This window comes from Tinamus guttatus, unplaced genomic scaffold (assembly GCF_059628265.1).
Source record: "Tinamus guttatus ecotype Peru unplaced genomic scaffold, ASM5962826v1 Tinamus_guttatus_pri_ptg001120l, whole genome shotgun sequence".
In the NCBI taxonomy this organism is placed as follows: Eukaryota; Metazoa; Chordata; class Aves; order Tinamiformes; family Tinamidae; genus Tinamus; species Tinamus guttatus.
Window position 1 is genome coordinate 307,945 of NW_028289654.1, and position 25,887 is coordinate 333,831.

At 42.4% G+C, this 25,887-nt stretch overlaps 1 protein-coding gene across 1 annotated transcript in view; it reads left to right on the forward strand.

The window, feature by feature from the left end:
- The first annotated feature begins 2,367 nt into the window (after window positions 1–2,367).
- LOC104577433 (leukemia inhibitory factor receptor) overlaps window positions 2,368–25,887 on the forward strand; it is a 36,552-nt gene continuing 13,032 nt past the window's right edge. The window contains 13 exon segments of the mRNA XM_088538628.1: window positions 2,368–2,533; window positions 3,214–3,334; window positions 5,158–5,309; window positions 7,528–7,691; window positions 11,687–11,861; window positions 12,204–12,473; window positions 14,270–14,399; window positions 16,263–16,426; window positions 19,246–19,391; window positions 21,668–21,833; window positions 21,978–22,048; window positions 22,482–22,695; window positions 25,080–25,259. Coding sequence (XP_088394754.1) covers window positions 2,452–2,533; window positions 3,214–3,334; window positions 5,158–5,309; window positions 7,528–7,691; window positions 11,687–11,861; window positions 12,204–12,473; window positions 14,270–14,399; window positions 16,263–16,426; window positions 19,246–19,391; window positions 21,668–21,833; window positions 21,978–22,048; window positions 22,482–22,695; window positions 25,080–25,259 — 2,035 coding nt within the window. The 5' untranslated portion in view covers window positions 2,368–2,451.

Genomic DNA, 25,887 nt, shown 5'->3' on the forward strand with positions numbered 1-25,887 from the left:
TGATGAATAAATTGAACAGGACTGGACCAAGGACTGACCCCTGGGGGACACCACTAACTACAGGCCTCCATCTAGACTCTGCACTGCCGATCACCACCCTCTGGGCTCTGCCATCCAGCCAGTTCCTAATCCACCTCAGCGTCCACTCATCTATCCCACACTGCCAGAGCTTGCCCAGGAGTATGTTGCGAGGGACGGTGTCAAAAGCCTTGGTGAAGTCGAGATAGATGACATCCACCACTCTCCCCTCATCTATCCAGCTGGTCATTCCATCATAGAAGGCTATCAGGTTAGTCAAGCATGATTTCCCCTTGGTGAATCCATGCTGACTACTCTTCAGCACCTTCTTGTCCTTCATGTACCTGGAGACAACGGCCTGTATGAGCCGTTCCATCTCTTTTCCGGGGACGGAGGTGAGGCTCACTGGCCTGTAGTTGCCTGGGTCCTCCTTCTTGCCTTTTTTGAAGACTGGCATGACATTGGCCTTCTTCCAGTCCTCCGGCACCTCCCCCGTTCTCCAGGATCTTTCAAAGATGATGGAGAACGGCGTAGCTATGACATCTGCCAGCTCCCGTAGCACTCTGGGGTGCATCCCATCAGGGCCCATGGATTTGTGGGTATCAAGTTACCTTAGGTGCTCTCTGACTCAATCTCCCTCTACCCAGGGCGAGTCTTCCTCTCTCCAGATGGTTATATTTTAAATGCTGGCAGATTCTTAACGCATCTTGACCTCAACATGGACTTTTTAACCTTGACATCTGGTCTTTAACAAGTTTCAGGACATGGCTATTACTTCCTAGGAAAGTGTAAAAAAAGAAGGTCTTGATCTATCTAGGGTAGTATGGCTTAAATGAATTAGTATGTATTTTAATGAGTTTTCAGCTGGCTTGGAAACATGATGTAGATGAAATAATTACTAAAGCTATTTACTCTGTTTTGTTTTGTTAAGTATCTTTTTGTCTATCAGTGGTAACACTAGCTTTTATGTAGCTTCTCTCTCAGTCCCTTGTTGATGGCGCCTTTTCCTCAGTTTGATATTGCAGAACAAGAGAGAAGCAGCCCCTTTGTAAACAGTTCTGGATTATCCAAGTAGAGCTGATAAATTTGTCCTAGCACAGTGCCAGCAGATTGGTGATAGACAGAAAAATATTTGGGGCATTCCCAGCACAGTGAATAGGGAGGCATTTTAAAAGCAAGAAAGTAAGGCAGAGTTTAACTGTAGGGATGAGGAAGCATCTTCCTAGCGATGCAGAAGAATTATTCAAGGAAGACATCCTTAAAATTAAGGAGGCTTTTAAATGAAATCTTTTTTTTTTTCTTACCATGATATATGTCTAGCTTTGGAAAAAACTTCTAAGACAAGGTCAGGAGCCTTTTGACTTGAGACTTCTTTTACAAGAAGTAGCTTAGAAAACTGTTCTGTAGGAGAGACTTGCTCAGCTGTATTGTTATGTGAAAAAGTCACTGCTTCTGCTCTTTGTCAGTGTAATAGGGGCCAGTGCTACATGACGGTTATGGTCTCTGGGAGAGTACAAGCCTTTCGTGTATTTCAGGAGTGACACATCAGAGCCTGGCTGGGCTTTAGGCTGCAGCTTTCTTGTTGAGAATAAAGCCTGATGTTGGTCAACGTGTGGGTGGAACTGAATGTGTTCCCCGGATCCTGCTGCACAGTGGAGCTTCACTTTGAAAAACATGTAACCCACTAATCTTCAAAGAATACATTAACATCTTTTGCAGCTCATATTCCAAATGATTTTTACCATAAGATCAACATTTACATCTACAAAAATCCAGAGTTAGAGAAATGACTATCAGTTTGGGGCCTTTTTTTTCCTCCCCGAATCATGATTTAACACTGGATTGAATGTCTTGGATGACCAAGTCTAGTTCTGCACTGTCTCAGGCTTCTCATAACTTTGAGAAGCAACAATATGCAGAGTGAGGAAGGAGGAAAGAAAGGGCAGGGCAGCAGAGTCTCCTTTCTCCTTAAGCCCTAGTCCATAGCAGGGGAAATTTACATTCATGGTACCTAGGACACTTTGTGAGCGTGACCTTTCTTCCAAGCTGGAGAGCACTCTTCTAAAAGAGTACCTTGCCATGTTTATTCTGTTCTGGCCTCAAATAGCCCTGAAGGAGGTCTGCATACAATTGAATTTTACATGTGTGTGATTCTTGAGGTTATCTTCGAAATGCCTCACTGAAAAAGTATGTATCAAGGAGTGGTTGGGACAGTGAATGAAGTTTGCTTGACAAAAAAAACTAAAAAAGTTACTGGGCCTGAGGAAAGTATTAGAGAAAAGGAAGGAGATGGAACAAAAACTGATGTTTGTGAAGCACCAGCTCTGGGTTTTCAAAGGTTATTTTTGTTTTTATTTTAGACTTGACCAGCTTGTTGGAAGATGATGTTTATTCCTGCTTGAAGCTGCCATTCTGAAAACATACAGTAAAAGAATGTGGAAGAATTCAAGCCTTCGCTGTGTTTTAGCACTAGCTATTTTATGTTTAACAAGCTTAATATGTAGTCAAGAGATAGGTGAGTGTATTTTGATATAATACACTAATTAATTTCTCTTTGTAGCCTATTTACTGACACCATTTAGCTATGTTGCATTCCTAATATATATACGTCCAAAAATTGTCATCTCTGTGGTCTCACACTATCCTAGAATTAGTGGTACTACTAGGCTGAACTCTGTTTTCCAGCACCTGGCGGCATCTTGTAAACCAGTGCAAAGTTGGGTGAAGCATGACTGTGGTCACCTGCATACTCCGTGTGAACATCTGCATTCAGGTGTTCTTGCTGTAGACCTCAGCTGCCTGTGACATACTATCACTAATTGCCCTCTTGTCATTAATTGCCCTTGGTGTGGGGCATTGAAGGAGAGCAAAAAACTCATTAAGTTCATCATCAAGGCTTGTGTTTTGCCATTGGCCCAAAACCTGCTTATTAAAGAAGGCCAGGAATAGGTATAGTGGAAAAAATAGCTGCCTGTGATTATGTACATGAATATAAATCTAATTTGGGGGTACTTCTGGCAGTGTCTGCCTTTATTCAGACACACAAGTCATTCACCAGTTTTTAAGATATTGTCCAAAAATACATGCAGTAAAAAGGTTAAAAGAATGGCTATTGGTATGAGCAGTAACGCTTGTTTTACAGTTGGTCAATTTTGACCTGCATTATGTGACCCGCTTCAGGTTATCCCGCTTCAGGTTCTCCAGGGGAACCACAGAATTTGAAATGTATAATGCACAATTTACACAAAATGATCTGTACTTGGGATGTCTCTTCCAAAGGAAGATATGGACAAACTGATTTTTGTTACGCCACCAGGTAAGTCCATGTATGCCTAAATGAAAACTGCAAACCTGTGATGAAAGTCTAGCTATTCTTCAGTCCGCTCCCATGGAATTTGTGATGCTATTGTTTCTCAGCATGTCCCAGCCAATTTTCCTTGGGAGTTGCTCTCCTCAAGCACTGTTAACTCAGGCAATGGCAGGTCTTCTGGCAAAGTATCTGTTCATGCTAACAATTATCCTGCCAAAAATCTCCTGCTTGCTCTCTTCGAAGGGCTGGAAGATGCTCTCATTTCTTCAGAGTTCTCTGTGTGTCTGCCTAGCCCTTGCTCAGAGATTTCATAAGGGACATCTTCATACTGAGTTCATTTCAAAAGGAAATGATAGTTGGAAGAAGCAAATCCTGGTGTTATGGGCCAAAGCGGTAGAACACATAAGTGTCAAGTTTCACATGTAGAAAAACATAAAAAATCTCTTGGTGGTTGTCTTATAACCTTTATAAATTTTAATCTGTCTGGAGATCATTATGTCAGAGGAAACATGAAAGTGAGTCCACATTTAGACTAGCCTTTCCAAAATACGAGAGTTGAAAAAAATTCGAAAAACATTAAAAAAGAAAATTATTCAGTATATTTTTCACTAATGAGAACTACATGTGCAATCCCCATGCTGTGGGTCTGCCAAATACTTATTATGCGCTGTGGAGTTTTTGTCTTGATCCTGCCCCCAGTCCAGTTATTTGTACTATCTTCCTGTAAATCCTCAGGCAGCTCTAACTTGTCCTTGGAGCCCCAGGACTTGGCTGCACTTCTTCTGCCTATATGCTTGATTTTTTGTGTTTAGTTATTCCTCCTGTGTTGACAGCTATCATCTCTATAAAAAAATACGTATATGCGACAATGTAGGCATAGTTTTGGAGTGCAGAGTTTGGGAGGTTCAGTTGCCCAGACGTCCTCTAATGGCACCTCTATAACACATTAGGAGCAGCCTTTCTGAGCACTCAAGTTTCACTGGCCTTTGCTAGTGCAGTCTCTTGCATGAATCTTTAAAGTTCAGCCCAAGCTTTTGACTTCAACAGATAGGAGTTCCAGGACCTGTTCCAGTTCTTAAGTGAGTAATAGTCCCTCCGCAGGAAGTCTGGCATTGTTATCTTTCCTTTCCTTCCTCCCATCATTCCTCCAAGAGGAAGATCTGGATTTTTCCAAACCGTTTTCCTTTCTAGCTACATATCCATGATTATGAGCAAAAGGGCTTGACCTCTCCATTATTATGCTCTATATTGATCTGCAACCTCCAGACAAAGACCAGATCACCTTGCCCTGAGCACTGTTCGACTGGTTCTCTCTCCCACCCCCCTCATCTTTTTCTACAGCTGAGCAGCAGAAGGGAACTAAAAAATATTATATATTTTTTTGTGATGGGGAGACAGAGACTGGATGCTTGCATCAATGTTCCATAACTGAAAAGGTGGGAGAAGAAGCCAGGAAATGTGAGGGGGAGGGTACCGTTGGCTTTTGTTTTATTGGTTTTTGCTTATTTTGAAATTCTGATTCATGGTGACTGTTGGATTCGGGAATGTGTCTTTTGGTTAGAGTCATGTTTTTTCACTTTGGGGTGTTCTCTTATCAACTGTGTAGCTGCATTATGCACCTAGAGTCTACCACTATGATAAAGTGACTTGAAAAAAAAAGGGAATGTTTGGTAATCCAATGTTAACCAAAGCCCATGCAATTGTAATCTTTCTCAGACTTGACACAGAGCTTGCTTTATGTTACAGAGAAGTTGCGTTATACAAATGACCTGGAACGTCTCATCTTCCTCTTAGCTGGAATACCTGCTTAATCCTCTCTCTCTTTTCAGTGACCTCCTCCCTCCAGTGTGTATTAAAACTAGGGAGAAAAGAGTAGAGATTCCAGTCTCAGAGAGCTCCTTCACTGTGATAATAACCACCAACAGCATTTATGGAGCTGCTTTTGCCACCAAAAAGTTTGTAATTCACAAGAAAGACATCTGTAAGTATTGGCTTTCTCATGTGTATATAAGGTCTTTATCTGATCACTGTTAAGACATGCTCCAGAAGTGTATGTGCTTATAGTTTTCTTTGGCAGTATTCCCGAATGTAGAATGTTGATGTGCAGAATCCCTATGCATCTAGCCATGTGCAGTAGATTGTTTTTCTCCCCCTTCAGAGTAAAGAAAACCTCTCTACTCATAAATCATAGTAGAAAAATTGAAGGCAAAATGTAAGGAAGAAAACAAAATCCAACTGCATTGCATGCACTTAATTATTCTTTGCTGTTGTTTTCTTTATTGAAAATTAGGAAGGGTTTGCAAATAAGTTACTGATTTGAAGTATGGCATACTATATTGGGCATGAAGTGCTCAGACCAGCTTTGGGAGAGGTGGAATGAAATCTGTAGTGGCAATGCTTAAATGCTGAACCACTACGGAATGAAGTAGCTTATTTCTAGTCCTTTGTAACATTTTAAGGACAGTTATATCACTTCACGGCTAATGGGACTTTATTAGAGTATACCAAACTCATCCATTTTGTTCAGACATTTATGAAATTAAGCAAATATATTCATACTATTTAGACATTATTTAGATTTGTACTGCAGTCATAGATACATTAGACACATTTTTCCCCTAATTTTCCTCCCAGAAGTGGAGCAAGGAAGCATCTCTAGGCTGAGGTAACTCTGCTCCACACTGTATCTCTTCCTATCACATTAATAGCTCTGTACCTTGATTTGGCTCTAAGGAAATTTCTGAGTTTTGTCTTCTATGTTCAGAAGGAGGGCCCCTTATGCCAGTTGGTACATCTGCCCACATGCTCACTGCCCTTAGTTACATCAGCTGCGTGCTCTTCCACCTTTAACATCTTTATAGTTGTTCTGTTACTATAACAATATCTTCCTCTCCTCTCATCCTGTAACCTTAATCTTCTTCAGTCGCATTAACTTTTGGCATTATGCTGTGGAGTCTCAATTCTGCTATCCCTGTCTGTCAGATTTAGCATCACTAGATGCTTCTGAGTATCCCCTCAAACTTAAACTTAAAACAAAACTTGGACTAGTTGATAGCTTATTTATCCTTCAATTTCAACTTCCCTGGTTCTTCCAGTTTCTACTCTACTAGTCATGTAAGCTCAGCCACATGCTGAAGATAACATTGGCACCATTTGCCACATTTACTCATAATTTAGACTTTGTTTTCAGTTTGCCTATTTATTCAGAATTCAAACTCTTCCATTTTCAGTTGCCATTGTCTTCTCCTCAACTGAGAGCAAGTCAGAAACTAACAAAATTTATCTAAAAAAATGTGTGCAGTTCATACTGGGTGTCTTTCTGACTCCAGGCAGGATGGGCCTGCCGCACTCCTCACAGGTTATCCCAGGTAGCGTGCTGACTGTGCTCAGCACTTTGTAGGCTCTTAGAGGTTCCCCTTGGCCAGTACCCAAACTGGATGAATGACACACTGAAAAAAAAAAGCAGATTTTATCCTGCGGCAACCCAAATCTACTTGAACTACCATAACCTTTGCTGGGTTCTCAGTCTCTTGCTTCATGACCGCCCACTCATACAAGAGACACTTCTATTTAGATAGTATCTCTGTACTGTTCCTGTCATTGCCATGATTTTCATGTTTCAGGTAGTTTAAAATCATGTTCCTCATCTTCCTCTACAGAGCCTCATTCAAACTTCTTCCACTATGTGCTTTTGCTCTCCTTTCTCCATGCTCCTGCTTTTGTTGTGGCTCATCCTTCCTCGTTCATTCTTTCCTTCTGGTCTTCAAAACCCCTTTCTTCCTTTGGAGCTTTTACTTTCTCCTCCCTATCTGTATTCCTTTGTACACTTTAACTGTAGTTCTGTTTCTTTTATCTCGATGGCACTGAGTGAGAGTTGTGAAAGGTAATACAGTGTCTTCTTTGCAATGCATTATGAAGAGTCATATTTATGATCAGTTACTCACACATCTACATGCTGAAATGATAGAAGAAAATGCTATCTGATGACTCATCAGCACCTGTGCTTTCCTGGGAACCTTCCCATTCAAGTAACAACAGCCTGTCTTGTTCTAATTACAGAGGTTGACCTACATGTTTGTATGGCTACCAGCCAGTTCAGAGCTGAGATGTGTGACTATGAAACACCTGTAGGGCTGGTGTTCTGGTGTTGCTGACTAATGACTTGAATATGGACTCTTTTTTCCCCTCTCTTTTTCAAGCATTCATTCCGCTTGCTCCGCACATTCTTAGTTTAACTCCTGACTTTTCAACTTCCACATTAAATCTGAAGTGGAGTGATAATGGATCAGTCTTCCCATATGGATTGGATGCATTTTGGCAGATTGAGATACTCCATAAAGAAACAATGGAAAAAGTAACACAAGTAAGTCCTTTTTCTTTTTTACAAAAAAAAAAGAAAAAAAAGTTTACCCCCTCACCCCCACCCTAATATTTTGAGGAGTTCTTTTAAAGAAAGCTTGGAATGATACAAAGCATTGAGCTTTGCAGATTCTGAGCATAGTCACGATGCTAGTAAGTATCTTCCTGTTAAGTTTGAAGATATGGGAGGACAGTGGATGTCGTATTGTCAATATTTGTTCATAGCATTAGCTTTTTTATTTTTTATGGATTCTTAACATTCAGCTTGCTTTTTTTCTCTTTGCTGTCTGCTGCATTTTTGAAGAATAATCTTCATGGTGTACCTCAGCACTGGTATTTTAAAAACTTTGAAGAAAAAGTCTGTCACTGCTATTATTCATGTGGCATCTCACATAGGGGTGGTGATGGATAACTATCAGACATTAATATGCTCGGAATATTACTTATGGAAGATATGGCTTTCTCTTATGAAGTGAATCTTTCTTTTTGTCCCTGATTATGGAACTGAATAGTCAAGTTTTAATATCTTTTTAAAATAAGTAGAAGTACTATGAAGTACTAGAAATACTATGAAGTACTAGAAGTACTTATAGCTCGCACGACTGGAGCGCTGCCATGGAAGGCTATGTGCTCTTTAGGAAGGACAGGCTGGGAAGGCGAGGTGGTGGAGTTGCTCTTTATGTGAGAGAGCAACTGGAATGCATGGAGCTCAACCTGGGAGTCGAGGATGAGCGAGTTGAGAGCTTGTGGGTAAGGATTAGAGGGCAGGCTAATGTGGGAGACACTGTGGTGGGTGTCTGCTACCGGCCACCTGACCAGGACGAGGAGGTTGATGAGGCCTTCTATAGGCAGCTGGATGTTGCCTCACGGTCACAGGCCCTGGTTCTCATGGGGGACTTCAACTACGCCGACATCAACTGGGAGGACAACACAGCCAGGCATAAGCAGTCCTGGAGGTTCCTGCAGAGCGTCGACGATAACTTTTTGACGCAGGTTGTGGAGGAGCCGACGAGGAGAGGTGAGGCTACTGGACCTCATGCTATCAAATAGGGAGGGCCTAGTAGGAGATGTTAAGGTGGGGGGTAGCCTCGGCTGCAGTGACCATGAGTTGGTGGAGTTCAGGATTCAACGAGGAGGAGGCAGGGCTGTAAGTAGCCTTGCGACGATGGACTTCAGGAGGGCCAACTTTAGCCTCTTCAGAGACCTCCTCGGTAGAATCCCATGGGCTAGTGCTCTAGAAGGAAGGGGGGCCCAAGAGAGCTGGTTAGTTTTCAAGCGGCACTTCCTCCACGTCCAGCAACAGTGCATCCCTGTGTGTAGGAAGGGAGGCAGAGGGGGCAGGCGACCTGCGTGGATGAGCCGGGAGCTTGTGGCAATGCTCAAGCAGAAGGCAGCGGTATACAGAATGTGGAAAAAAGGACAGGCCCCCTGGGAGAAATACAGGAACGTAGTCAGGGAGTGCAGAGATGCGACAAGGAAAGCTAAGGCACGTCTGGAAGGCAAGCTGGCAAGGGACGTTAAAAATAACAAAAAAAATTCTTCAAATACATTAACAGCAAAAGGAAGATCAGGGAGAACGTGGGTCCGCTGGAGGACGGGATGGGCACCTTTGTTACAAATAACACAGAAAAAGCAGAGTTGCTCAATGCCTTCTTTGCTTCGGTGTTTACCAAGGGCAGCCCTTTAGAGCCCCAGGCCCTAGAGGCAAGAGAAGAAGCGGGTGGAGAGGAAGACTTGCCCTGGGTAGAGGAAGATTGGGTCAGAGAGCACCTAAGGAACCTCGATACCCACAAATCCATGGGCCCTGATGGGATGCACCCCAGAGTGCTGCGGGAGCTGGCAGATGCCATAGCTAAGCCGCTCTCCATCATCTTTGAAAGATCCTGGAGAACGGGGGAGGTGCCGGAAGACTGGAAGAAGGCCAATATCACGCCAGTCTTCAAAAAAGGCAAGAAGGAGGACCCAGGCAACTACAGGCCAGTCAGCCTCACCTCCGTCCCCGGAAAAGTGATGGAACGGCTCATACTGGCTGTTGTCTCCAGGCACATGGAGGACAAGAAGGTGCTCAAGAGTAGTCAGCATGGATTCACCAAGGGGAAATCTTGCCTGACTAACCTGATAGCCTTCTATGATGAAATGACCGGCTGGATAGACGAGGGGAGAGCGGTGGATGTCGTCTATCTCTACTTCACCAAGGCTTTTGACACCGTCCCTCACAACATCCTCCTGGGCAAGCTCCGGAAGTGTGGGATAGATGAGTGGACAGTGAGATGGATTAGGAACTGGCTGGATGGCAGGGCCCAGAGAGTGGTGATCAGCGGTGCAGAGTCTAGTTGGAGGCCTGTGGCTAGTGGGGTCCCCCAGGGGTCAGTCCTTGGTCCAGTCCTGTTCAATTTATTCATCAATGACCTGGATGAAGACACAGAGTGCTCCCTCAGCAAGTTTGCTGATGATACCAAACTGGGAGGAGTAGCCGATACCCCAGAGGGCTGTGCTGCCATCCAGAGGGACCTGGACAGACTGGACAACTGGGCGGTGAAAAACCTCATGCAATTCAACAAGGCCAAGTGCAAGGTCCTGCACCTGGGGAGGAATAACCCCAGACACCAGTACAGGCTGTGGACCGAGCTTGTGGAGAGCAGCTCTGCGGAGAAAGACCTGGGTGTCATGGTGGACGACAAGTTGACCATGAGGCAGCAGTGTGCCCTCGTGGCCAAAAAGGCCAATGGGATCCTGGGCTGCATTAAGAAGAGCATCTCTAGCAGGTCGAGGGAGGTGATCCTGCCCCTCTACTCAGCCCTGGTGAGGCCGCATCTGGAGTACTGTGTCCAGTTCTGGGCTCCACAGTACAAGAGGGATGTGGAGCTGCTGGAGAGAGTCCAGCGCAGGGCTACAAGGATGATCAGGGGCCTGGAACATCTGCCCTATGAGGAGAGGCTGAGGGAGCTGGGCCTGTTCAGCCTGGAGAAGAGAAGGCTGAGAGGGGATCTAATCAGTGTCTATAAATACCTCAAGGGAGGGAGTGCAGAGGACGGTGATGGTCTCTTTTCAGTGGTGGCCACTGATAGGACTAGAGGAAATGGCCGGAAACTGAAACATCAAAAATTCCATAGGAACTTAAGGAAAAATTTCTTAACAGTGAGGGTGACAGAGCACTGGAACAGGCTGCCCAGAGAGGTTGTGGAGTCTCCTTCTCTGGAGATCTTCAAAACCCGCTTGGATGCAGTCCTGCGCCACGTGCTTTAGGTGTCCCTGCGTATGCAGGGGGGTTGGACTAGATGATCTCTAGAGGTCCCTTCCAACCCTAAGCATTCTATGATTCTATGATTCTATGATACTAGTTCAAGATACCCTAGAATTGTTCTTTAGAATAATTCACTGTTTTTTTTTCACCAGTAAACCACTAGATTCCTTAACCTTGAAAGAAGATATGAAAAAAGATATTTTTCTATAAAATATATTTTATAGAAAAGATATATACATCACTTGATATCCTGAGGGCACTATGCAGTGTCATGAATTGAACCAGTATTTGGAGAATGGCAGCCTCAGTTTTCCCAAGCCTTTTTCCAACTTAGTTCTGTAAGTTTTGGAAATGGAAAAAAGATAAAATATATGACCTAGGAATTAAATTTAGAAGAAAGAGGTTCATTTTGCAAAAGTTGGAGCATATCCCTGCCTGGGAGATGCCCTAGGTACTAGATGCAACATATACCTTTTGAAATGTATGGCAAGCTGCCTGCTGTCCCTCAAATATCTGCCCTCTGGCATTTCTGGCTAATAGTCTACCTGACTGGTGGGCTGTTTAGCACTTTAGGCTCTTATCCAAGTAAATTCACATAGCAACTGAAAATATTAGATGGGATAGTCTGCCCATCTGTCAGGATTTTATGATTTGCCACAATTAATTCGCCCATCTTTTGACACTTGCAAGATTCTGTATCTTTGTTAACAACTGTTCATAAACTTTCTCTTTGGTGTTTGGGGGATACTTTGTAGGTAATTTACCATTCAAAACTGACCCATGAAAACATCATTCTTTCTTGGAACTGGACATCAGACATGCCTTTGGAGTGTACATCACACTATGCAAAGATTCGCTCTTACATTAATATCACGGACTTTATGGGCCACAAGGACTGGAGTGACTGGAGCCCAGTAGAAAAGGTTCCTGGTATGTCTATTTGCTTACCGTCACATGGACTTTGATTTGCTTTATGAAAAGCAGCCTGAAGTAGGAGAAAGAGTGGTAGGCAGTGATGGCCTGTTGTTTTCATGGCATTCTGATTAGAGAAATAAGAATTACATGCAATCACAAGTTAATCAAATCTAATAAACAAAGATTGGTATGCCCTAAAGCACTCCTGAGTCACATTTTAGCTGGTCAGCACAATGCTTATTACATAGATGCAATTATAAAAGCAAACACCATGTTTGTTACATATACTGGATTTGTAAAAGCAAACTGTTCATGGGTTTTCTATTCATGTATTTTCCACTTTTGCTTCTTTGATAGGAAAAGATACTGAGCCCAATGGCAGTGGGGTTTTTCCTCAGGACACTGTGGTAGCAGTAGGTTCAGATGTGACAATTTGTTGTATCCATGAAGAAGGTCAACAGATCCAACAGATGACTTATGGATCAGAAATATACCCACTAATACACCTGAGCAGTCGGAGCAGTGCAATCAGGGTGGTAAATGCCAGTGCTTCAGATGCCAGTGGGACAAATGTAGTATGTACACTATTCCAAGATTGGATGGATGGAACTGTCTTGTTTGTAGGATGTAAGTATAATTACATTTACTAACCTTAGAAAAATCAGAATGGTATTGAGACTCCTGGTTGCCCTCAGTTTCCATTCTTTTGCATTTACATCCATTCCAGTTTGGTCCTGGAAAAGGGAAGAATAAGAGCAAGAATTATGAGTGAAAACCTTCATTTACCAATCAGTCAAATGAAGACAATAAAACAGATTTGCAGCAGCAGATGATCCTCATCCAGGGCAGTAGCTTTCTAGGAGCTCATTACTGTAAAGGAACCCAGTTGACTGTTTGTCTTTCCTGGAAAATCTTCTGAACATTCTTTTAATATTTTCTTTAAAATATTTAAGATAAGAAGTCACTGTTTATAATTCTGTGTAATCTTGCAAGCCTCAGAAATGTCTTCCAGATATAGTTACCTCTTAAAACAAACTATTGAAAGTATCTGGTTCTTTCCCATAATTGGTTACTTCAGAGTTTTCTGTTTCCTGCAGCAGTGGTTGAGGGGATTGCCTTGTTCCAATAGCTGCCCATTGGAATAACTTTTGCATTACAAACACCCACCTTTGAACTTAGGGTCCTTGAGGGGGTCAGGGAAAAAAGAAGAGAAACTACACTAATTTTGAAATTGTGTTTCTAATTCCAGTCTGGGCCTCCTGTCACTAACTTTGTGTATTTAGTGTATGATAGCAAATGCAAAAGGAATCCAGCTCTTTTGGGATTCTCAGTGAGGTCCCATTTTTACATTGTGTGCTTTTATTGGAGAACCCTCCATGTAAGCAAGTAAACAAAAGTAGTAGCAATCTTATTGAAGGCAGTGAAGCATACTCACAGTTTTCCCATACAGCACTTTTCAAAGATTTGTGATATGGTAAAGTCTATTTACTGTCAGTATTTCCCCTTGCAATACTTAGTGGGAAGTGAGAGGTCTTGTCAGGATGCTGTTGTTGATGAAACATTTAATCCTCTATCACCTCTTCCCCAAATATGCATATGCACCACCTTAGGTACGCTAGGTCTGGCGAAATAAGTGCTCCTCTTTTTGGCCAGTTGCTCATAATTTGAGCTACTGTTGCCTCTTGTAGTAATGCCCCTTCTCAGGGCAGGTACTTGATATTGTAATGCAACCTTTTGGGGGACAGTGTATGAGTCTTGAAAGAAGGGCTGTGTACAGCCTTACATCAGCATGGTTACCCTGTCTCTACTGGGAACGTCTTCTCTAGGAAAGCGGTTAACAGTGCTGTAGTGTAGGACCGAAGGACAAGCTTTAGGAGAAAAGAAAGAGGGGCATATACAAAGCAGGGGTGAGGAGAACGAGCTGTATAGGGCTTGCTTCAGCTTCCAAATACAGGGTGGAAATCATGCTGAAGGGAACTTCTTGACATGACTTGCTTAGGGAATTCAAAGTTGGCACATAACAAAATGTGGCGCATGGCCGACAGCCCTCCCAAATTGCTCAGCAGCGAAACTGACACTCAGAATTTTGGAAGTATCTTGGCACAGTTTTAGTAAAACCCTTCCAGAGTATCGCCTGCAGCTTGTGAACATATTTCCACATGATTTACCAGATTATCCACCCACTTAGAAGGTTAGAGTCAAGCGTTAGTCAGTTAGGGCTGTTAATAGTTATCCATGTGTTTAATTTGAAGCATATTATTTATATGGTTGGAGAGTAACTTACCATGCACTTGCAAGGCACGCAATCTAGACCCGTCAGAAAAACTCTTAATGATGATGCTTTCAGGAAGCTAGCAGGCTCACCATTGCACTAGGATGGGAAAAACACTGTCTAACTGTTCTGGTTGCCTTTTATACTACAGATGCCCCTGATACTCCTCAAAACCTCAGCTGTGAAACATCCAACTTTCTCATAATAAAATGCACCTGGAAACCAGGCAAACCCAGTGGACTATATGGAAAACGAAGAACAAAGTACAGTTTACTAGAAAGGTAAAACCATTCAGCATTGAAAGGAGAAAAAGATAGAACTTGAATATAGCTCTTGCTGCTCCTGACTTACTGCTCTAAGCCTGCCTCCAATTTAAATGAGATAGTACGAATTTTTAGAGCCTAAAGTGTTTTTTTTTTCATTTTTGTTTTTAAAGTTTGATACTTTTGATGGAACTGAAGATGGGACTAAAGTCCAAAAACAACCCCGGTCTAATTTTGCAGTATTGTAATGGGGGTTAAAAATGTTTTTGTGTTTCTTTTCCAAAGACTTATGCTGTTACGGACACATGACAAAATAAGAGCCTTAGTGCATCAGATTTTTGCTAACAGGTGGGTAAGAGCAATGTGAGATTATAGGGAGATGATCGAGTCATTAACTTATTTTTGTACGCAACCTCCAACTGATCATCTTTCAGACATTTCCTGAGCTTCTGCATGACAGACTGAGCAACCACTGTGAGACAGACCATGGAACATTTTCAAAATGCTAGTAGGGAGCACTGGGAAAAACAGAAATAAGCCTATTTTCATTCCCTATCCCACAACATTGAGAACTGTGTAGTGCAGAACAAGCAAACTATGCATTATCTGGAAAATACTGAAAAGGACAACTAACACTGGCACCATCTCCAGAATGAAATGAAAGCTGCTGTCCCATTGGTTTATAGTATGTGCTAGGCCATGTACAACCTTAAAAATGAAGAATCATCATTTTGGAATTGCACTGGCAGATGGTGCTCTTTTGGTGGTTGTGATTAGGAGTGGATGAGGAGAGAGTAAAATTGGTGTGGTGAGGAGGCTTCCCTCTAATGCCAAAGGAACAATCAAAGAAGAGAGCCAGGAGGCCTGAGTCACACAAATCGAGGGAAAAGGGAATTTAATGGTGGCTTTTAAATCAAGTCAGAGCAAATGAAGATGGAGCTATAGTCACGGATGCTATAGCTAAAAGTCATTTGTTAGGGTACAAGGAGGTGAGGGAAACAGAACTGGTATTTAAGAGAGGGGTTCTAGTCACTGCCCATTTTCAGATCATAAATGTGAGGATATAGTTCAGACTTGCTTTGCTCAGCCCAGAAATGTGAGATGAATATGATGCATTTCAGGATGAATATTCTCATACTTGTTTTTGTGCCACACTGAGCTTTTGAAATGGATATTATGATGTGGAGAGAGTTCAAAGCTCAGCTAGAATACAGCAAGTCTGCCCAAAGGAAGAAATTAAATCTGTGCTGCTGAGTGAGAAGTTTATGCAGATTTTAATATGCACACACACAAATATATATATATATATATATACACACATACACACACACACACTTGTTTTTTTTACCTTTAAAAACTCTGGTCTTGGCTGTTAGCAAACTACCTTTCCTGCTTTTGATTTGGAAATGCCTGGGACTAGTGGAAGTATCCCAGGTGATAACCCATAGTTTAGATTTAACAGGGCTGATGGAAAGATGTCATATATGACCAATCTGCTTAGTTCGGAAAGCAGTTAATGCCATACTTTACATGCAAATATATGCTGATCTGAACAAAGATACTTCTTCAAATCAGTCTTAGTTGTGACTTATGAGGTAGTTTTACAGGACCTACCTGTTTTCCAGGCTTTTGAGAAGTGAGAGGATGGAAATGTTATGCTAGGGGAAGAGGAGATTTTCATGTGAGAGCAGGGCAAGTTATGACTGATGCCAGCTTAACTGCATTACGGTGTTAAATATTCACCTGGAATCAAATCATTCTGTAAGCCACGTCAGTGAACCCATCATTTTTTTACTGTGTTTTTAGTCTAGGTTACTGACTGTTGATAGAAATTGTCTTATTCAAAAATTAAGTAGCTGTCCTCCCCACTTTATTTCATAGAATATCTGGTAAAAACATTTCATGTGAGGTAAATGAAATGAGCAGAGAGCGTGTATGTGGCTTCCCAGTGCTGGCTGATCAGAAAACCTACAGCTTCACATTAGGTGTCTCCAATCCTATTGGGCAAGCGGAGTCCTCACTTTTGGTTGATTTAACTCAGAGAGGTAAGACTTAAGAATTACAAAAGCAAAAAGATATACCTTCTGCATGCTGACGATTTTTTTGAGTTCACATCTGTAACATGCTAAGCTTACTATTATTTTGCTCTGTTGTCACCAATATTTTGCGTTGTTCAGTAATTTGAACTTAAGAAAAGAAAGTTCTTGTGGTGAAGCACAGGTCTGCATGGGGATGCTAGGTCCCCACAGCCATGCTACCAGACTGGATATGGTGCTGCGGGAATAAATGCTACTGTGATCTAGCAAGGTTCCAACGGCTGTTTACATGTTACTTCATAGTCCGGTAACTATCAAACAGTAAATTTGAGGTGTAACTTTATGAAGTGTTAGTGACCCATATTGCAGTGTCTGCTTATAGGACAAGATCTTACAAGCTTACTTTTTCAGGATTTGGAGCCTGAAGCAGCAGCACTAATAGGTCATAGCATTGCTATGGCAGCCATGATGCTGTGCTCTTCTGGTTTGTTGAAGGAGTTTCTTTCAGTTGAACCCCAGTCTCAATGAGGAAAGGGAGACCATTCAGTGACCATGAGTTGGTGGAGTTCAGGATCCAACGAGGAGGTGGCAGGGCTGTAAGTAGCCTTGCAACCATGGACTTCAGGAGGGCCAACTTTAGCCTCTTCAGAGACCTCCTCGGAAGAATCCCATGGGCTAGAGCTCTGGAAGATGGGGGGACCCAAGAGAGCTGGTTAGTGTTCAAGCGGCACTTCCTCCACGCCCAGCAACAGTGCATCCCTGCGTGTAAGAAGTCAGGCAGAAGGGGCAGGAGACCTGCGTGGATGAGCAGGGAGCTTGTGGCAATGCTCAAGCAGAAGGCGGCGGTATACACAATGTGGAAAAAGGACAGGCCCCCTGGGAGAAATACAGGAACGTAGTCAGGGAATGCAGAGATGTGACAAGGAAAGCGAAGGCATGTTTGGAACGCAATCTGGCAAGGGATGTTAAAAATAACAAGAAAAACTTCTTCAAATATATAAACAGCAAAAGGAAGATCAGGGAAAACGAGGGTCCGCTGGTGAACGGGATGGGCACCCTGGTTAAGAAGAACACAGAAAAAGCAGAGTTGCTGAAAGCCTTCTTTGCTTCAGTGTTTACCAAGGGCAGCCCTTTAGAGTCCCAGGCCCTAGGGACAAGAGAAGAAGCCTGGAGAGAGGAAGACTCGCCCTGGGTAGAGGAAGATTGGGTCAGAGAGCACCTAAGGTAACTCGATACCCACAAATCCATGGGCCCTGATGGGATGCACCCCAGAGTGCTGCGGGACCTGGCAGATGTCATAGCTAAGCCGTTCTCCATCATCTTTGAAAGATCCTGAAGAACGGGGGAGGTGCCGGAGGACTGGAAGAAGGCCAATGTCAAGCCAGTCTTCAAAAAAGGCAAGAAGGAGGACCCAGGCAACTACAGGCCAGTGAGCCTCACCTCCGTCCCCGGAAAAGAGATGGAACGGCTCATACTGGCTGTTGTCTCTGGGCACATGGAGGACAAGAAGGTGCTCAAGAGTAGTCAGCATGGATTCACCAAGGGGAAATCATGCTTGACTAACCTGATAGCCTTCTATGATGGAATGACCAGCTGGATAGATGAGGGGCGAGCGGTGGATGTCGTCTATCTCGACTTCACCAAGGCTTTTGACACCGTCCCTCACAACATCCTCCTGGGCAAGCTCTGGCAGTGTGGGATAGATGAGTGGACAGTGAGGTGGATTAGGAACTGGCTGGATGGCAGAGCCCAGAGGGTGGTGATCAGCGGTGCCGAGTCTAGATGGAGGCCTGTAGTTAGTGGTGTCCCCCAGGGGTCAGTCCTTGGTCCAGTCCTGTTCAATTTATTCATCAATGACCTGGATGAAGACACAGAGTGCTCCCTCAGCAAGTTTGCTGATGATACGAAACTGGGAGGAGTTGCTGATACCCTAGAGGGCTGCGCTGCCATCCAGAGGGACCTGGACAACCGGGCGGTGGAAAACCTCATGAAATTCAACAAGGCCAAGTGCAAGGTCCTGCACCTGGGGAGGAATAACCCCAGACACCAGTACAGGCTGGGGACCGACCTTCTGGAGGGCAGCTCTGCAGAGAAGGACCTGGGTGTCATGGTGGATGACAAGGTGACCATGAGGCAGCAGTGTGCCCTCATGGCCAAGAAGGCCAATGGGATCCTGGGGTTTATATTAGTTTATAGGTTTTACACCCAGCAGGTGTCAGTGCTTTTTCCTATTTGAATTCTCTGCTTTTTTAACCTCACTGAACAGTTAATTCCCAACACAGAACACACATTTCCTTAGAGATAAGTGGGTCGATTCTAGCAGTTGAGGATTTTTCTCTATTAGTTACAGTTAATTTTAAAATATTGCCTAAAGAGACTTTTAGGGAGGAAGAGGTTGTTGAATAGTCCTACCCTTCTGAGTCTTCAGAAGGTAATTCTTAAGTTTAAAAGGTCATAGTGAACAAGATAGTGTTAGTTTTGTATATCACTAGTCCTCTGAAATTTCCTGTGCTCTAGGTAATTGTACCTTTTTTATAAAGTTAGTACAAGGTGAAATGTATTTGTGAGCCAACAACTTCTTACCACAGATGCCATTATGTCGGTAACATTCAGCCTTGAGCAAATTGTTTGTTTGATAACTAAAAATTGCATTAGGAATGAAACTGCTTGCAGGTGCCTTCAGAACACCACTAGCACCAGCTGTCCTTGTTGCTAATCAGGTAAATTTTTCTTTCTGCTTATCTTGGCACTTTTAGAATCAGGATTTTTCTGAGCTATTTTTTTTCTTAGAACTGAGTTTTTTTTTCTTTCCCCTTTTAATTTTTAAGTTCATCCAAAAACTCCAGAAAAATTAATTGCTTCTGGGAACAGTTCTACAGATGTCCATCTGCACTGGTATATAAATGGCAGCTTTACTGAGATCTGGCTTCTGTGTCAAATTGAAATTAGCAGTGGTCACTCTGAGCAAAAACTGGTAAGTATTGCTTTTAATGGAATTTGTTTTGTTCAAATGTTGATCTTTTCCACTGCATTAATAACACTTTGACATTCTTTTCATAGCTTTATTCTGATCTTACTAAATGATTAATGCAGTAATGGCTATAAATCCATCTACTAACATCTAGAAGAGTTGTAATTTATTGTTGCCTGCTTTGTCTTGTTTGTTTAAAATTACACAATTTAGAGGACAGCCAATTTAGCAACCACATTATTTGGTGCATTGAGAAGGTGCCTAGTGTTTTATACTGACCCTTTGCATAGTAGTTTTCACGCTTTGTCCTTCTTGATGCAAGCTGTGCTAGCACGTTAGTTCCCATGATGTGCTACTGCTCTGTAGACTTCCACGGCAGTAGTTTCTCCTTGCCTCTTGCAATCTGTCATTGATTTTTTTTTTCTCCCCTTGGAGAACACTGCAGCTGCTTGCTGTCAGTAGTTGACATGCATGTGGCTGTAACGTGGAGTTGCTAAATCTGCTTGTGTCAGTGCTGTGGAGACAGGATAGGGAAGGATTCTCCCGTTGAGCATGTGAGTAGGCAATCCTGGTGGACTTCTACATCTGGAGAGAAGATGATGTTTCTGGGTGAAGTTCACCTTTCTAGCATGTGGGCTTCTCGCTGCCTCGGTGCTGTGTCACTGACTGGAGCTGCATACTTACTCTGCTGACTGTCAGAGTTGCTTAGGGTACTAATTTAGACACCAGCATCAGATGCTGAGTGTAGGTGGTGGGAATATATCCTTGTCTTTCTTATTGCCTAACTTGGTGCGTGGGTGATCAGTCTCACTGGGGAAGCCCAATGGCAAAACTGCATTTTCAGTTGGCCCAGGGTCTACACTGTGTTTGCATGTTCAGGTGTTGTATCTCTGACCAACTCAGCTAGGCTCACATGGAAGTACCCAGTCTTGGAGCACAGAGCATAGCCTGAATTGGTAATTTGAATACATTGACCTTCAGGTTGCTTTTTAGAAAACTTGTTTCTTGGTTTGATTTTAACTAGTGTTCTGTTACTCGGTCATAGTTGCTTACCAGGGAAAGCCTTGAATAGTGTCAGTCCAGCCATAGAAGTGAGACTGAACATGATCATTAGATACATTGTCCCTAACTTAATGGCATGATGGTTAATGCATGCGCTATATAGAGTGTTTTTTACAATGTGTTTACAGAGCGTGTAAGCTTTTATATTTTCTCTGTAATCAAATGTGTTAAGTAGTACCCTGAGACCAGGTACTGCAAAGAAAATCATAGCTATCTTGGGAATTAACAGGAGAAGGAACTGGCTTTAGATATAACTAACAGCTCTGACAAATGAGATGCGCTGGATTTTGATGTAGTACTTTGACATATTTTCATCCAGAATTTACATTTGTTGGCTCCCACAGTTACTGCTCCTGGAGCAATCAGCAGTGAGGGTGAACACTGATATTTCACCCAGCTCAGTTAGCTGAAATTGCCAGCAAAGGTGGGATTGCACAGTTCTGTCCAGCCTGAGTCGCATGGGACAAAGTCTGGGGCATGTATTTGCTCTTGAGCTCTTCTTCAGTCATCTGGGGCAGTGGGAGATGATCCTGCACTGCCACTGCGAATTGCTTCACTGCATCTGTATCAGAGCCCTCTATTATGGAGGCTTTTGAAATATAGCACACAAGTTTATGTAAACTTTTTGCAGCTTTGTATTGTCTCTGGTTACTTAATTAAAAAAAAAAAAACTCCAAGAGTCCTCTATAATAAAAAGTGGCTGTGAAGTTATGATTTTTTGATGGCATTTTAGGGTTGGTTTCAGAAGCCTTTCCATCCATGTGAGAGATTGTTGGCTCTATGGTATTTTTCAAATTGTTATTTGGCTTTAGAAATGTACAATTAGTTGCAGCTTAAAGTTGTTTGGAGTCTCGTTCTTGGCAGCTGTGATGCACGTGTGTTATAATTAGACGAAATAAAATATACTCCCAGGCTCAGAGTTTCTTTAGTAGACATGAAACTTAAATGCTGCCGAGACTTGCCTCATTTTAAGAATAACAAGACTGAATGGTGTTGTAAAATAGATGTGAATAGAGATCACTTGGGTAAGACTTACATATTGTCCTTTGAAAGAAATGGGACTACTAAGAAGACTGAGATAAGTATGTTGCTCTTATGGACTGTGTGCTTCTGTTTGTGCTTTAGGAAAAAATGTTACCTTCTTTATAGGTGTTGACTTTCAGCATAATTTAGGAGAAAAAAAATAATCATGCCAAATTTTTATAATTTTTTAACAGCAGAACGTCTCCATGGCTGGTGGAAAATTCTCAACTTACACAGCTCAGCTGAATTCCTTGCATCCATATACCAAATACCAGTTCAAGGTGCGCTGTTCAGCTGCTGAGCACTTCTGGAGATGGAGTGACTGGAGTAGGGCAGAGGAATACACAACGCTGGAAGCCCGTAAGTCTATTTAGTTTGGTGACAAAATGTTGAACTTGTGAAGCCATATATTTTAAAAGTTACAGGAAGGGAAACTATCTTTTTGATTGTTAGATGTTAAATTGTCTCTTATGCAACTCATGATTTTTTTTTTTTTTTCCTCAGCGCCTGCAAGAGGACCAGATGTTTGGAGAGAGAGAAGTCCTTCTGGAAGAAGTCTAAAAATCTTCTGGAAGGTAGATAGGAGCTTAAAGTTTTAAAACATTATATAATCCAATCAAGCAAAATCATATTCTTTACACATTTATAAACATGCAAAGTTTACAGTCGGTAAACAAGTAATTTCTGAACTTTTTTCAAGTATTTCTGAACTTTTTAGAATCATTCCTTAAGATAAGTATTTTTCCCAAAATGAGAATATTATGCCAGTTCTGTATTTTAAAAGAAGTATTATAGATTTGAGAAGAATTTCATGTGAAGAATTACATTTTTAACATGCCCTAGGTAAAAAATAAGAAATTAGGAACTTGGATGTTAATTCCAAAAATCACACTCGAGTAGCTGTATTTTTTGCCTGACAGTCCTATGCATTAGATTCATATAATCCTATGTCTCCCTCTGCTTTTTTTTTCCATTTTGTTTTTTATGCACTTTTTGACTGCTTCATAGCCATTGTCCCTTTCCGAAGCCAATGGAAAAATAGTGTCTCATGAAGTGTCATGCTACCTGCTAGATACACCGCTGGAGTATAAAGAAGTCACCGAACCATCACATAGTACTGAGATAAAGCTTGGAAAAAACGATTGCGTAATTAGCGTTGTAGCCAAAAATCACGCAGGCTCATCTCCCCCTACAAAGATAATGAGCGTGGAACTGCCGAGTGGTGAGTGCTCACAGCAGATGTCTAAGCATCATCTCGACTTGGAGAATATCTGGGCAAACAAGCTTGTTTATTGAAACATAAGGTGATGCATGCTTTGGTTTGGAGGGTTTCATGCCACCCAAATCTACATGCACTGCTTCACTTTGGTGCAGTGTCTCACCAAGCTAATAGCTGCAGACACTGCACTCTGTGTTGCATTTTTCTGGAGACTTCCCAGGAGCAACAAGGGTGAAACTAAGTCATTGACACTGATTGGTCTCTGACGTTTAGGGAGCTCAATTTGTTTCTGTGTGTTCTTGTTGAGATGCTGAAATGTTGTACACACTATAGAGAATCAAAATATGGTTGTGAGGGCATGTTGTATGCCTTAGGTGGGAAATTGTCAGATCAGTAATTCTGAGCTCTCTATATTATTTATATTATATAAATATTATTCAGGCTAGTTGGAAAAGCATTTGCCTCCTTGTGTTGGAAGGCTGGGGTTTGAAAAGAAAGTGGACTTAGCTTCCCAATTAAGTCCCAAGTCCCACTCTTGCTGTGGACTTCTGTGATGTAGCTGAGACAGAAAATGATTTTCATGAAAATGTTTTTATAGGTCTTCTAGAGCAAAAAGAGAACTAGAGTCTGGGAGTGGTGGAAGTCTCTCTAATACAGGTTTGTGGTGTGGGGCAGATGATGGCAGCTGGATCTTTGCAAATCATTTGCAGCTTTCACTTGGAAAGAACTCTCAGAAGTCTGAGGTTCCCCTTGGTGTTACCCAGCTTGTACTCTTAAAAGATTTTTTTCCCCAAGTAGTATAGGAATTATCTGAGTCACTGACTGGAGACGCGAAATGTGACTCATTCAGTGAACTGCATGACATTTGTACCCAAACAGTCTCTTGGCTGCTTCCTGTGTGCACAAGTACTTTTTAAGTCTGTAGGAAAGCAGTGGCTCTGAAGTTTGAGATCTGCTGATGAGGCTTCATGGAAACTGAAAACAGGCAGAGGGTACTCTGCCTTAATTCTTCTGTCACTGTCTCTGAAAAGTGTTCTGTAAAGAGCTGAGGGCATGTAATCTGTCTGCCACTTGCTCCAACCAGTAGGTAGTACTGGGCTGCTGCAAGTAGCAGAAATACACCAAAAAGAGAAGAAATTAGGAAATAATATTCAGTGTGGTTTACTTAAAGGATATGTGCTCACTGTCCATGAAGTCTTTTCTATAAATAGAAAAGTTGAAGCAGTTTCATTAGAAGTAATGATACCCTCTTCATATAAATTCTCAGCATCACAGAAATGTGGTTTCATTGTGTAATAGCTTTTTTTGCTCTTAATAGCTTTTTTTTCAAAAGTATTGAACTACCTTTGGAGTTTGACTTCTCTTTGTTAAACTGTATCTGTCTTTCTTGCTATGAACAAACGAGAAAAGGGCTAAATACTTCAGTATATATTAGCAATGTTTAGAAATGTGCAGTCCTTCAACATTCACAGCATGGCTGAGAGAATCAAGTTTTCACAACATTGCCTCTTAAAAAACTGCCCTTTCTCTTCAGCCCTCCATGGTGTAGGGCTTTAATGACATGAAATAATTGACTCCATAGGAGGGGCATAAATGAGAACGTTGGAAAAGAAAAACTGAAACCCTGAGGTTGTTTTTGAAGATCTGTCATGAGGCCCACAGCTGTTGTCGTGGCCTTTGGAAAACATCCATGAGCTCTGCAGGACCCTTCCTGACAGGCAGCCATAGAGGGAAACTACTGGAATGAGATGTCAGTCCCCAGGCTCGTGAGTTCAAGGGCAGCTAAAACTTTAATAACAGAAGAAAAAGAAAGAAAAAAAAAAAAGGCAGTTGTCGTTTTTTTTTTTTTTTTTTTCTTTTTTTGTGTGTTTGTGTTTTTTGTTTTGTTTGTTTGTTGTAATTTACCTTTCGTGTTCTGCAGTCTCCACAAAGCTCACTGGGGACTCGTCTTTTGTTGTCAATTCTTGGTGAAAAATTGTCTGTGGTTGGGTAAGAGACTTTGAAAGAAACACACAGCAAATGGAATGACAGGAGGAATTTGTAGCTGGGGGCTCCTGCCAAATTGGTGTCAAGTCGGATTTGAACGTGACATCTGCTGTAAATGCTTACCTTGAAAATGTGCTTTCTTAGCCGGGCCTGCACTGTAGTACTTCTCATCCTCCTGCTCCAGCCTGGCTGCAGGATTTGCCGCAGGCTGTGTCTGATCTCTGGCACTCCAGAAAGCAGAGCTGAATGTAGTGCGTTGGGTGTCGCGGCACCGGTGGCGTGCACCAAATTCTTAGAAATGGCTGTGGTTTGCAGCGGCTGCGTGCCGTGCCTGGGAGGCTTTCTCGTGGCACATATAGCTGTCTGCTTGCTGATGGGTTTTTGTGTCACTTTCGTCACAGACGATGTCAGAACAGAGCACGCCGTTGCACTGGGGAATGGAATTTATATTTCTTGGACTTCTTACCCCAATGTGACCTGTGGCTACATTGTAAAATGGTGTCATTCATCTGGGGCTGAGCACTGTAGCGTGGACTGGGAGAAATTTCTTTCAAACACAACAGATGCAGTGATAAAATCTGGTAAGTCAGAAATGAAAGTTTATGTGAGTCTTTCTGCTTCAGAGGTTGAATAGCAAGTGAAAAGAGAACATTTCCAATACTATAGATAAAAGGTTGTTGTGTTGCTGTGTGCTTGTGTATATAACTGAACCTCTTGGTGTTGCGTTTATTTTGATTTCTAATGCTGTCCTGCCAAATCCAAATATTCAGTCTTGGTTTAACTATCATCCTATTTTGTTAACTATTTTGAAATGATCTTTTCTAACTGCACCTAAAAGTGCCCTCATTCAGCCCTAAACTTCCTAAAACTTCCTAATGCATAATGGTTAATCTAGAGTTTTGAATTTTATTCAGATGCTAAACGTAAACTGTGCTGCCTGGGTGTATTGGAGATGGAAATTTCTGTGATCTGTAGAGTCATAAAAATCTCCTGTGAGAAGAAGAGGCCAGACCTTGAGAAAAAGATGTTTGCCTGCCTGGGCTGAGTGATAAGGATCACGGATGCAGCTGCTCAGCCCGGTTCACAGGCAGCCCCCCCCGGAAATCTGTTGAAGCTGGCCGCTCGGCTGGGCTTGTAGCCAACTTAACCGCAGACGTCCTCCAAACTAGCTTTGGAGGCCAAACACCCAGAAATGAGGAAGAAGAGGAG